At 53.9% G+C, this 13,911-nt stretch overlaps 1 protein-coding gene across 27 annotated transcripts in view; it reads left to right on the top strand.

Moving 5' to 3' along the window:
* Tns1 (tensin 1) overlaps positions 1 to 13,911 on the top strand; it is a 230,800-nt gene that overhangs the window by 155,771 nt on the left and 61,118 nt on the right. For all 27 annotated transcript variants that reach the window (XM_076550126.1, XM_076550131.1, XM_015986049.2 and 24 more), the window contains one exon: positions 137 to 253. In XM_076550126.1, the coding sequence (XP_076406241.1) occupies positions 137 to 253 (117 nt within the window). The remainder of the gene's footprint in view (positions 1 to 136; positions 254 to 13,911) is intronic.

Here is a 13,911-nt window from a genome sequence, read left to right on the forward strand (position 1 = left end):
CAACCCGAGTTATTGTCCCACTCTAGACATTCAAGACAACAAGCGGTTCCATGGGGGAGCTCACTGGCCTTCTGCTTTACTAGATGCTTATCTCTTGTCCTCTCCGTCCCCTCTGTCCCCTGCCGGCTCCCCACAGGCATGGAACACCTGGAGAATGGGCCCAGTGTCTCTGTAGACTATAACACCTCTGACCCCCTCATCCGCTGGGATTCCTACGACAACTTCAATGGACATCGTGAGGATGGCATGGAGGGTAGGTGACCCATGACTGCCAGGCTCTCGCTGAGCTGGGCAGCCCTGGCCTGTGTGACCTTGGTTCTCTGGGGTCTCTGTAGAGGAGGTGGCTTTACATGCAGCTGGCAGTCTGTGTTCTGTCTCTTTGGAACCTGCCCTCAGGTGTCTCCAGGCTGTATTCTTAGAGGTCAGAGCATGGGTATGTAGATGGAAGTGTTTGGGGTCTAACAGCTTCCACGAGGACCCCGCAAAAAATGTCTGAGAACTTAACGTGGCATTCCAAGATGCAAGAGAGAAAAAACAACAAAACAAAACAACACCAAAACGAGGTGCAGAGCGGGAACAGTGCCTGTGCCTACTTCACGTGCCTGAAAACACCAGCATATTTCATACCCAGCTGCAGGCAGGTGTGCCCTGGAGCGTTCTTGGCGGGTCCATTTATTTGTTTGGCTCTTGGGATATGTAGGAAGGAGGAGGGGTAGAGATCGAGGACGAAGCTAGGCACCCTTGAGATGCCCCTTGGGTTGTAGCCCCCGGCTTGTTTTCTGGTTCAGCCACAGGGTGGCAGAATGTTAGAGCAGGTTGGAGGGTGCCCTGCATCTGTCTTCAGAATTGGGGTGACTGAGATCTTCTGAAAGGCAGGACCATGACTTACCCCTCAGACCCAGGCTGTGCCCTCTCCAGGACACCAGTGGCAACCTCTCTCCCCACCAAAGCCATCTGGGGCTCGCTCCAGTGATGGAGTGGTCCTGGGGAGGGAGAACATGGCCTGGGACTCTCACCTGTTTACCTCTGCATGGCTGTCCTCTGTCACCCTTGCCCAGGCATCCTATATGGCTCTGCTCTGGAAGCGGGTATCAGACAGGATGGAGGAGGGAGGCTAGCTGAGGATTCAGCGGTTTCATAAGAGTGCCTTTATGTGCAGCACCCCAAGGTTGGTGGCTTGCCCTTGTACCCTCTCAGGGGGCCTCCTCCCACTGTGGTCCTTCCTCCCCGCCCCCATACCCAGTTCCCATCTTCTAAGTGCCTGAGTGGCCTGGGCATGGGTTGGAGCTGAGGATGGAATGGATTGTCTCTGAAGCTGCCGCTGCCGCCAACCAGCCTCGCCGTTTCTCGTTTTGGGGAAGTTTTGCATTTTTAACAAGAACACTTGGCAATTTGAAGGAATTTTTAATACCTCTCCATCTCTCCCTGGTAGGGATTCAATGTGGTGATAAATATAAAAACATTTCATGAGCTCCGAAGTGCCAGGAGAATCAAAGGTAGAAAAATTAAGGACTAGAAGGAATGGATGGAACCAGTTCAAGGGAAGGAAGGAGAATGGAGGGCTAGGGTCTGAACAGGGAAACCTGGGGTGGCAGGTGGGTTCAGTGGACAGGCAGGACAGACAAGGGAAGGTCCTGACTGGCTCTGCAGCCGTCACCCAATGATCTGTTTCCCCAGCAGGGGAATGGAGCTGGCAGGACCTCAGGCCAGTTACAAGGTTGGCTGGTCTTATCAGGACAGAGGGGCTTCTATGCTCAGGCAGAGAAGCTGGCCCTTTGCCCATAGAGGGGCAGATCGGGGCTCTGCTCTCGCCTTCCTTGCCTGGCCTGACAGCCTAGGCTGGGGCAGTTGCCAGGAAATAGCTGCCCTGGGCTCTGACTGTGTGTGTCTTGCTGCCTGCCCCTGGGCTGCATCCCCATCGGGCCTGGAGACCCCAGGGCAAACCCAAAGCTTGAGCATGGACTATGTTCTAGTCCCTGTTCCTGTCGGGGAGCCTTTCTGTGGAAGGTTCTCTATCCTGGGGGAAAAGGGGTCTTTTGTGTGTGTGTGTGTGTGTGTGTGTGTGTGTGTGTGTGTGTGTGTGTGTGTGTGTGACTAATGGTCAAGAGGAGGAAGTGGGAGACTCTTGTCACCTTAGTTGTGGGGAACAATGTGGTTCATCTGTGCATAGGCTAGGAGGAGGAGCTAGAGAGGGAAGAGAGGAAAGAGATGGAAGCCCATATTGGAAATAGGCTCTGTCCAGGTACAATGGCCAGGGAGAAGGGGTACCTGCCATCTCAGGGACTTCTTCCTGGGAGTCTATTGTCTTAGCTCTCTTGAGTTACCATTTGAAGGCACCACAGGTGGGCGCTAAGTGACAGAAAGTTGCTCTTTCAGTTCTGGGACTGGATTCTGAGAGCAAGGCTGATGTCCTTGAGGCCTGTCCCCTCAGCGTGTGGACTCTGCCCTTGCCCTGTGTCCGCAGGTGTTTCCATCTGTGTGTCTGTGTTCTGTTCTCCTCTTTAGGTAGGGACCATGGGTATACTGGAGTAGGACCCGCCTTAGTGACTTTCTTTTGCCGTAGCCAACTCTTTCTTCAGCCGCTGCGCTCTGCAGCCTGTGGCCCAGAGGGGAGGGCTCAGTCTGTCATATGTGGGATGGAGCTTTTTGTGTTCCGTGCCGTTGGAGACCCAGGCCCAGGTTTCTGACTAGGAAGAAGTGAGAATCCTGGGTTGTGGTGGAGAGAGCCGTCTGGCTCCTGCTGCCCTCCTCCTCAAAGCTGCCTCCACCTCCCTCTGCGCTGGTGTGGAGCCAGCCAGCTTGGCCCTGGCTGACACCACAGTTTGAGCCTCCAGGAGTCCCATTAGTTCCTTGGCCCGCAGTTCTGAGCCCCATGCCCAGGTCCCAGCACCCCTTGGGTGGGGGCAGGGCTTTGTTTTTTGCCTATGCTGCACAGAGCAGTGTCCAAATTCTCCCGGAGGGTTCCAAGGCTCTCGGAAACAAGTTCCAGTAGTGGGGTGGGGTGGTGGCCTCTGCTTCTGGGGAGCTGAGGAGCCAGGAGCCAAGCTGCCCTCAGTGTCCTCAGCCTGCTGTCCTCCAGCTCCTCGGCCATCAAGCTAATGGGAGTCAGGATGGGGACCAGAGCTGGTGCTGAGACTGGAAGCCAGGGTGGAGGGAGAAGAACATTCATTCCACGCCTCGCGGGAATGGCAAGGGTGCCGTTACCCGTCGCTTCTGGGTTTTTACCTGTGTGAGGTGCCCAGCTGAGCCAGGGCAGGTGGCGAGGGGTTTGGTTTGATGCCCAAGCTTCCAGGCGCTCTGGCTCTGAGGAGAACCATATATTTTCTTAGGGGAGAGTTCTAAGCTCCCTCCCCCGCCCCCTGCCCCCTGCCCCCCCTTCAGGTCTTCTGTCTCAGCTGAGAAGAGTGCCTTGTCTACAGTTAGGAGTCCCTGGTTTGGGTGACTATGGAGGTGAGTTTGTCCAAGGACTGACTTTTTTGTTTTATTTTTTGAGAGAAATGGGGGAAGTCGTGGCAGGGAAAGACGCTACAGACAGGCAGCAAATGAGGAGAGAGACACAGAGATGTGGAGAGGAAGATCTGGGCCAAGGGTCCTAGGCATCCCTGGTGACCCCTTCCTGTGGGTCTTCATTTTTCATCTGCATAGAAATAGGATGTTGGGGGTACTGGAGAGTTGGCTCAGTGGTTGAGCACACTGGCTGCTCTTCCAGACAGAGGATGTGAGTTCAAGTCTCAGCAACCACATGGTGGCTCACAGCATCTGTGACTCTCCAATTCCAGGGGCCCAGAGGCTCTCTCTTCTGGTCCCAGAAGGCCCAGGCACACAGGTGGTGCATATGCATGTATGCGGGCAAAACATCATACAGAGAAAATAAAAATAAAGATTAAAAAAAAAAGAAAAGAAAGAAGATGTAGGAGTAGACAGCATTTCTTCTCATTCTGAGCTCAACCAGTATTTCCTTTGGGGGCATATGAGAGGTAGAGATGGTCCTGACTCATTTACTTTCTCAACTCTTGAGCCCCAGGGAGAAAGAAATGGCAGAGTGGTTGCGTCAGTCAGCACAGGCCAGCAGATGCTGCAGTAACAAACAGCCCCATTCACATGGCTTCCTCGAGCCAAGCATAGTCCCTGCTCAAGGTATCTGTCCACCAAGGATGGGAATAGACCTCTGTTTACCCTAGTTTCCCTAGGGAGGGGGGCTTCGTCTAGAAGTGTCTCTATCATTGATGCTACCACAGGAGGAGGGCTCTGATATTCACTAGGCTTCTGCCAGGAACTGACATGTTCTTTCTGCTCACATTTCATTGGTTAAAACAAGCCAAGGTCTATGTCTAACTCCAAAAGGGGGCATGAATGTTGTGTATGTGCGCAAGACAGAAAATTTGAGTACGGGTGGAACAGACCACTGTGTACTGTAGTAGAGTCGGTGGTGTGGAGTCTGGAGTCGGACCGTCTGTTTGCAATCCTTGGTGAAGCCGTTGTACCTCTCTCTGAGACCTTGTCCATAAAACAGGTACCGTAACAGGACCTTCCACCTAGGGGAGGTACTTCAGGATCATTGAGGGCCAGTGCCAGAAGTTCAGGGTTAGCTAAGTGCAATGTTGGCTGGACTTAGTGTCTGTGGCGGCCACGCTGGAGTAGATAAGACAAAGGTGGGATCTTATGAGTCCTGCCCTTCTAAAAGGCCCCTGTCCCTTTCCCCTCTACTGAGGCTCTCTCTTCTCTCTATGGGAATCATCTCTATCTGACCCACCCTTGAGACCCAGGACACTTGCCTCCAGCATCTGCAGAGTTACCCTCCCCCAGCCTTCAGGTTCCTCATGGGTGAGTTAAGGGGCCTGGATTCCTAAAGGGGGTGCCAGCTCTAAACCACGATGATGGTGATGCTGCTGAGAGACTGATAGCACATTCTGGGTGCTGGATGTTTTTGGTTAACTCCCCTCAAACACCATTGGCCGAGTGTTGTCTTGTCACCTCTGGGCCTAGCTGGACCCGCTTGGTTTTGTTCACCTCTGCCCTTTTGCTCTACTCTGTCCTTCCTTGTCTCCGTGACACTAAGGCTACTCCCATTTCTTCTCCGGTTACTCTGACATGACGGAAAATCTAAAGGGTTGGTCAATTCAGATAGCAGTTCGGAGTTGGCACCTCACCTTGTCAGCCCTTGCCTGGCCATCACTGTGTGCGTGTGTGTGTGTGTGTGTGTGTGTGTGTGTGTGTGTGTGTGTGTGTGTGTGTACATGCATGTGTGCGCACATGTGTACACATGTTGTATGTGTTTGTGTGGTGTGCATGTGCACATATGTACACGTTTGTGTGCCTATGTATGTGCTTACAGGACATAGAAGGTTTACTTTTCCTAACTTGAACATTTCGAGGTAGGAAGAGAGGAGGTCACAAACATTCTAGAACTTTCTTCAGGCACCATTGAGAGACTGAGCCAGTCACCTGTAGATTCGGAGGACTGTGGGTTTGTGACTCTTGAGTGCCTTGTCAGCAGATCTGGAAACTTCTCATGGGGCCTGGTAGCTTCTCTGGATGTTCCTTAGTTGCTCTGCTGTCCTCCTGGCCTCCCCGGGTGGAGAGACACTGAGGTGTGAGGGCTGTGTCTCAGCGTGGGGTATCTGTAGCGACAGTGACGTGTATATGCATGAAATGGCTGCTTGGGAGGATGCTGGGTTCCTCTTCCATCCCCCTCAAGAGAGGACTGATCAGCGGGTTCAAACACAAGATTGGTGTGACCTTGTGGGTAGAGGACACAACTGCCATGACCCAGCATCTGCCAGCCACCTGCCTAGCATTGCTCCTGTGGGCTGGGGCTGGCCCTGTCCTGACGCCCTTGGTCCCTGAGCTGGCCTGCCCTGCCCTGCTGCTGGCAGGCTTGGGCAGCAGTCTGCGTCCGGAGCACATGGTAAGCTGATCTGTTCCCTGCTGAATGGGTCTTTGGTCTCTCAATCTCTGCCATCGGGAGGAGGTGGAAGGCTGGAGCCACACTCTGAGCGGTGCCAAGCTTGCTGCCCGCAGCCCAGTGCCCAGATGGAGGCCGGGGACAAGGAGCATGTACTGTGTCCCCTCAGGCTCCCCTACCTCTCCTGCCAGACCTCGAGATGAATGTTAAGTTAGCTGGCCCTGGCCTAGGGTACCATCTCCTCATCCATAGCCAAGAAGTGGAATCTAAGTTCCTATTGATCACGTGCTTTTCTGACCTGCAAAATAGGCTTTCCATCTCCCCTCCCCTCTCCATTCTCTCCTCTCCCATCCTCCCTTCCCTCTCTGTCCTACCATTCATCTACCCTCCCCTGCTTCCATCCTCCCCTTCCCCATCCTTCCTTCTGTCCTCTCCTTTGGTCCTGCCCTCCCTCCCTCTTCCTTTCCCCCATTTTTTTTCTCCTCTCTTCCCCTGGTTCTTAATGAATCACTAATTACAAGTGGTAGGCACCAAGTTAGTCCTGGGGTTTGGAGAGTCAAGTCTAGGGACTCTTGGGGATAGGAGCAGGAGTGTCACATACGTTTCCCAGCCACCCTGAACCCACAGCCAGATGGGGAAGGGTCCTGGCAAGGTGACAGCCTCTGACTCAGAACAGCTGGCTGTAGAGGGATGGCATGTGGCTGGGCCCTGACAACGGATATAGCATCGCCTCTCAGAGTTAAAAGGCAGGGACACTGGTCGAAGTCTAGAAAGCTGAGGTTAAGAAGAGCACTCAAGGCCAGGCGTGGTAGCTGAGGCAGGAGGAAAACCTTTTTAGAAAAAAGGAATTAAAAGCAATCACGTCAGCCCGGCTTTCCCGAAGGCTGGGTCTTTAGTGGATGTTGGATAGATCTGCAAGAGGTGAGGGTGACTAGAACAAGGAGGCGGGGTGGGGGTGGGGGTGGGGGTGGGGTGCAGATGCTGTGTGCTGCTCAGGGTGGGTCCATGTTTCCTCAGCCACGCCTGGGCCCTGCTGCTCATTGCTTCCCTGCTGTTGAAGGCCAACGGCTTTCCCCCTTTAGATTGCGGGTTTTCAGAGATCCCTTTTCTAGGGGACTAAGAGCTGGATGGTGTCGTACTGGAGCAAGCCCTGTCCTCTTGACTGGTAGACCCTGTCTAATAGGCGAACAGCACAGACAAGTCCTAGGCTCACACACCCCCCACCCCCCGACATGCCACTGGACCCTCAGATTTACCTGGGCAGTGGCAGTTGTTATACCCAGCTCTAGTGGCTGTGGACCCCCAGGAGGGCGTCAGACTGCCTTAAAACCCAGACCCTCAGTAGGGAGGGTTTTTTTTTTTTTTTTGAAATCTGGAGTATGCTTCTCAGCACTGAGGTGTCCATCCCTGCTTTGAGGATGCCTGGCCTTGGTCTCCCTATCCTGAATGTTTGCCTGGGACTGGCACCCGAGGCTGGTGCAGAGGGTCTGCCCTCCATCTTGCTGGCAAGCAGCTCCACTGCTGACTGCCCCATCCTGCTCTGGGTACTTCTCCCCCTCAGCAGCTTCATCAAGGAGCTGCTCTGTGTCCGGGCCTCCCTGGGGCCTTTCTTGCTACAAAGCTCTGTCCTTCCTGCTTTGGAGACCCACCCTCTGGGGCTAGTCTTCATGCCTGCTTTCTGTCCCACTGACAGTTTGGGGGCTCTTTGAGGGGAAATTGTTTTAAGGGATCTAGGTCTGGCAGAAGATCAGTCCTTTCCTGGATGCCATCCCTCCCTCTACTTCCCCGGCTGCCCATGGGTGATTTATTTCTTCTAACTCTCTTTCCTTTCCACACCCCTTCCTGCCAGACCTCCCGAAGCCCCGTGAAGCTTAGGCTGGCTTCAGCAACAGGCTGGCTCTAGCAAGGATATGGAAGTGCCTCCAAGTGTCCTGTGGAGGGAGGGTCTCAGGCAAGGAGGGAGGAGCTAAGCATAGGCTTAGCATTTGGGCTACTCTGGTCAAGTCCTAACTCTGGTTGGCCCTGGGCAAGGTGCTCAGCCTTTCAGCCTCAGTGTGGAGAGAAGGAAAACACCTGGCCGAGGACAAAGACTCAGAGGTTCGTCACAAAGCCTTGCCTCTCTAAGGGACCTTGTAAAACACTTCTTGAAGTGAGTCAGACCACCTTCTAGCCATCCCAGCTAGAAGCAGACTTTGAAATCAGACCTCTGGTTGCATGACCAGTGTTGGTTCCCACACTGCCCAAATGCAGGCTGTACCCCCCCCCCCCCCCCCGGTGGCTTGTCTCTTGATGATTCACTTCCCAGCCTGGGTCTGTCCCCCAGCATTGGTCACAGCCCCCTCCACATAGGACATGTCAGAATGCAGATGTGAAAAGGCATGGTTCTAGTCATCCTTGAGCCCACTGTGCTAATGGAGGAGGGGATGGAGCACAGATCACCTGTGGCGTGTGGCACCTGGCCTCCTCAGTGGGTCTCCTTGCACCTTCACATCGCAGGTATTTGTTGAGTGCATACGATATGCCAACCCCTTCATCCCCCAGTCGTTGAGGACAGGACAGTGGAGGAAACAAGACCATAGGGCTTCTGTTTTGGTGGACGAAGGCAGATGGTTTAAAAGAAAATTAGGGGCTGAGGTCATGACTCAGTCGTAAAGTGCTTGCGGAACCTTGAGGATCTGCATTTGACCCCCAGAACCCATGTCAAGGCCCGTCATGATGGTGGCATGTGCTTTGTGATCCCAGCATGGTGAGGCAGAGATGGGAGGATGCCTGGGGCTTGCTGGCCAGCCAGCACAGCCTACTTGACGTGTGTGTGTGTGTGTGTGTGTGTGTGTGTGTGTGTGTGTGTGTGTGTGTGTGTGTATAAAAGGTAGACAGCAGCTAAGCACCCCAGGGACGACATCTGAGGTTGTCCTCTGACCTCCACACACTCGCACCCATTCATACACACCTGCACAAATGCACACACACAGAATTAAAGGCACAGGATAAGAAGGTGTCTGAGTATGTGGTGAGACAAGAAAAACTTGAGCTCTGCTCTCCAAAGAGGGATTGGGATGGGCACGACGGTTAGAAATGTAAAAACGGGTTTTACCAATTTCGGTCTTATTAAGTGGACAGCAAAGACTTGAAGAGGATTGAGCTGCCCAAGTATACAACTGGGGGAGAACCTTCCAGGTGGTGGGGTTGACAAGTGTAAGAGTCCTGGGGCAGGAGTGCAGGATGTTTGGGGGTCACAAGTGGTGGGTGATGATGTGGCTGAAACGGAGGCTGTGATAGGAGAAAAGGTCCCATCTAAAGGGGACCAGGTCACTTCAGATCTGGTAGCCATCGTGAGGTTTGTAATGACTTTTGCCCTAAGCTCTTCCACCAAGTGGTAGATGATGAAGACCTTCCCAAATAGCGCGTCAAGAGGCTTCTCATTTTTTTCAGCTGCATAATATTCTATCATACCTATGTGCCGTATTATTCACTAGTATTTTCTTTAAAACCTGTATTTAAGTAACAGACCTTTTAGGTTATTTCCAGTCTCCCTTTTCTGTTTCTAGAAAATGCTGTTATGGGTCATCTTGGGAATGTACAGTTTTTATTTGTGCAAGTCCTAGGACACCTTTCTGAGGGTGACAGGCAGTGATAGGTTGGCCTCTTTAAGGGCTGTACTCATTGACATTTGCAGCCAGAGGGCAATCTGCTCCTGCCGCCCCGTGTTCCCCTCCTGAGTGAGATACTGTAGAATGGCCCGAGCATCCTCTGCTTCTGCCCATTTCCCTGTGAGCCAGGTAGTTTCGCCTCTGATTCATAGATGAAGTAACGCGTACAGAGAGATTAGGGTTCCCTAGCAGTGTTTACACAGCCAGATGAGGGATGGAGCCCGAGTTCTGGTACCCACTGTTCATCATTCTGGCATGTCTCCCTATTTCTTCAAGAGCAGGAGTGTGGAGGAACCCTGTCCTCCTGTCCCATGCAGCTTTGAGGTCCAGAGCCCTAGGAGCATGAACCTGAGTTAAAACAGGAAACCTGACTCACCACTGTGCCTGCATCCTGGAGACCCTTGCAGATCAGCGGCAGGACAGGAAAGGCCAGCCTCAGCAGCGAGCTGGAGCCACAGCTACAATTTCTCTTGTCCCCTCCCATTACCAGCCCCAGAGGGGCAGCTTGGGAGTCTTGGAGGGGGGTGGGGAGGCATGGGCTAATTCTGCTGTGGGTGGAGCCGCAGCCATTGCAGGGTCAGCTTGCTGGGGGGGGGAGGATTAAGTTTCAGCATTTCTCAGATGAAAACAAATCGGCCTCTTTATTGCTCGGCTTGGCCTTTGGGACCACTATAGGCTGGTGCATATTTACGGACTTCCTGTAAGTCACTGGCTCTGCCCTAGTCCCAGGGCAGAAAATAGCCTTAGATGAGTTTTAGAGCCTTTAACCAGTGGCAGGCAGGACAGGAGAAACAGGTGTCTCAGCCAAGCAGTGTCTGGCTGGACATCTTCCCTGAGGTGGGCCAGCCTCTAGGAGCCTCCCACTGCTCAGAGGAACAAACCAAGGCCGGCCACCATTGGTACCCTTGCCTGTGACTCCCCATCTGCTGCCATAACTGTCTGATAACACTTTGCTGAGCGAGGCCCCTCTGTTATAGGGTGGATGGTTAGGGAGAGGAGGGCAGAGGTGGGCATGGGTTTTAGCTGTCGGCCTAGGATAGAGGTCTCATAACTGGGAGAACCCCTGTAGTTATGGGGTGAGAAACGGGAATGGGTGATGTTTCATTTTTCTCTTCTTGGTTCTTTTGAGACAGGGTTTCTCTGTGTAACCCTGACTGTCCTAGAGCTCGCTCTGTAGACCAGGCTGGCCTTGAACTCACCGATCCGCCTGCTTCTGCCTCCTGAGTTCTGGGATTAAAGACATGCACCCCCGCTGCCCAGCTTCAGGATGGCTTTTCTTGAAGTTGGGGTGAATTTTTCCACGCATGCTTCTGTGTGGGTGGCACGAGTGATTGTGGCTAGTGTCTGCAGAGGAACGAGGCAACTTCTAGAGTTAACTGACGAGACAGACTCGCTTTCTGGGTAAAGAGGACGCAATGTCTTCCACTCCAGGCTCCCTGTTCCCTCTTCTCTCCTTTCTTGAAACTGTTTGCGCCCAAAGCCTCTCCCACAGGGAGATAGCTCTTCCAAGGGCAGAGCTGGATGCCCTCCAGCCCTGCTGGCTCCAGCTGGATTCTCCTTGCCTGGTGAGCCCAGGCAGAGGCGGCTGAGGGTGAGGCCCTGACTTCTCACTGCCTGGTTTCCCGTCTTGACAGCTGTCACGGACGCTTATCTGAGGCTTTAGCTGTGTGTTGCTTTGATTGCTTGGGGAAAATAAAAAGGGCCGCGGCAGCGAGCATTCTTTGATGTTGGCTCTGTGCTCCCCCAGCCCCAGGCCAGTGAGGTCAGACTTCGATATGAAAGCAAAAGCTTCCCTCAGATCTTTCCTTCCTTCTTCCTCCCTCAGAGCCCCCTCGGTCTTGAACTAAGGTTGGGAACCTCTGAGTCCCCCCCCACAGGTGACTTCTTGTGGGAAGGGCCAGAGCTGGGCCAGGGGGCTGCCTCCCATCCTGGAAGGTTCCCTGTGGGGTGGAGGGCCTGGGAGTCAGGGAAGGTCACGTCACTCGTCACAGGCCACCCGTGTCCACTGCCCAGCCCACACTCACGCATGTAGAGAACTCCCCAGACCCCTCCACACAGTTCCCTGTGATGCACTGAACCCCTGGATTACTCGGCAGACACCCTTCTGTAGAGAACTCCGTGGGTCACTCTGCACAGCCCCCTCTAGTGTGCTGAAGCCGTGGACTTCCGGCCCTGTGCTCCCCTCCCCCACAGCGGGAGCTGTATTCTAAAGGCACACAGCCCCTTTGGCCCCCCAGTTCTTCTGTCATGCCGAGAGAGCTCATGTCATTTTGAGTGAAGCTTCAAGATTGACCCACTAATGAAGGTGGGTCCTTAGGTGACCATGGACCTCTCAGAGGTGGTGTCACGTGGTCCTGTCATGCTCATAGCTCTCCTCGGAATGCATGCAAATCCCAGGGAGCCCCTTCAAGGGATCTGAGTACTAGTCTGGCCGCCGGTGTATAGGTGGGTGGTTCTGAGCTGTCTTGATCACTGACTGTTGGTGCCTCTGAGCCCTGGGTCTGTGCCTTCCTGTCTCCCTTTGGATGCTCCTTTGTCTTGGGGAGCAGAAAGAGCTTGTGAACAGGGTCATCTTTAGCTAACTCCTGGCTGCTGCACTGGGCAGACAGTTCCGGAGGCCAGCGAGAGACACCCGTTTAAGCGTGGACACCTGGTGAGTGGTACAGGCATGGACTCATTCTCCTTTGTTCCCCGAACTGCTCCACCCGTCTTCACCTTCCCCCCCACCTTCCCAGGTGAAGATGTTTCTGAAGCATGCCCATGCCGGGAGCAGTGGGTGAGGAGAGGCAGGAGGGCCCTGGGCGGATGTCCCTCTGTCCTTTGTCCAGTGCATACATCTGCCCGGGAGTTGACAGTCCCCTTCCTGCAGAATCGTATCCTATTCTCAGGGAACATACTCCCAGACTGGCCCTGCCCGCTGCCTTCCTGGGTTAGATGTGGAGACCCCCAGAAGGCTTGCTCCTCACAGCCTGCCCTGCCCTTGTAGCCTTGAATCGTGCTTCTTCAGGTCTTTTGGGCTGGGGGGAGAGCCTAGGGGAATTCTGGGACCATGTTTCTATCACACGCACACACACACACACACACACACACACACACACACACACACACACACACACACATATATACACACACAGACACACATAGACAGACAGACAGACACACACACAGACACACACACAGACACACACACAGACACAGATAGACAGACAGACAGACACACACATACACACTGACACACATAGACAGACAGACAGACACACACACACAGACACAGATAGACAGACAGACAGACAGACACACACACACACACACACAAACATGCATGCACGCTTGCATACGTGCGCGTGCACACACACAGCCTCAGTGCTGCAGCTGGCCCAGGCGACAGACCCTCCCTTCTTTCCCGCTTTCTCACCACCCCTCCCTCTTCCCCTCCTCCCATCCCTGCACCTTCAACAACTTGAAGCCATGTCGGTCATAGGGCGTGGGATGCTTCTTCCTGTTCCCCACGCCTCTGACCATGCCTGCTGCGTCCTTCATGATCCTGGGTTCTCCCTAGAACAAGAAATTTTAGAGCACCATGCTTTCCTCGGTGCATTTTGCCAGGCCGAGAACTAAGCCGAGCCAAGGTCACACAGTAAGCAGCGGAACTGTGGTCCCGTCTTCTGGGAACCCAGTTTCCCCTCCCTGTACTTCCTCCCCTCTGTCTAGCTCAGGTCTACCTACTGTGTGCCAATGGCGTTTCTTCCAGCTGTCAATGCGCAATGCCTCTGGGTGCTTGTTCCCTGGGTACCAACCACCTGGTGCTGCACACCCCACCCCCACCCTGATCTCTGCCAGCTTTACTTCAAGGACCTGCTCACAGACCATGAAGTAGCTAGCCCTCCTGGGGACACTGTTCCGTTTCCTGTTTCTTTCCTAACCCCAAGACTGCCAGAAGACAAAACGCACCATCGTTTTGTCCCTTAAGAACAAGAGCTGAGCGGCTGAGGAGATGGCGTAGTTGTCCAAATGCCTGCCTTGCCAGCATGAAGACCCAGGTTCTATCCCCAGTACCTATGTGCAAAGCCAGGTGTGGTGGGTAGGTGTTTATAGTCCCAGTGATGGGGAGGTGGGCACAGGAGGATCCTTGGGGCTCAATGGCCAGTCCCCTTAGCCTTCTTGGTGAGTTCTAGGCCAGGGAGGGACCCTGTCTCAAAGGGAAGAGATTAAACAGTGCCCGAGCAAAGATATCTGATGTTGGCCTCTGACCTGTTTATACACACAGGCACACGAGTACACACTCGCTCTCACAAATGCATGCATGTGTGCACGCAGAGAGAAAAAGAGGGAGAGAGAGGAGGGGGGCGGGCACTA

Source organism: Peromyscus maniculatus, chromosome 13 (genome assembly GCF_049852395.1).
Source record: "Peromyscus maniculatus bairdii isolate BWxNUB_F1_BW_parent chromosome 13, HU_Pman_BW_mat_3.1, whole genome shotgun sequence".
Taxonomy (NCBI): Eukaryota; Metazoa; Chordata; class Mammalia; order Rodentia; family Cricetidae; genus Peromyscus; species Peromyscus maniculatus.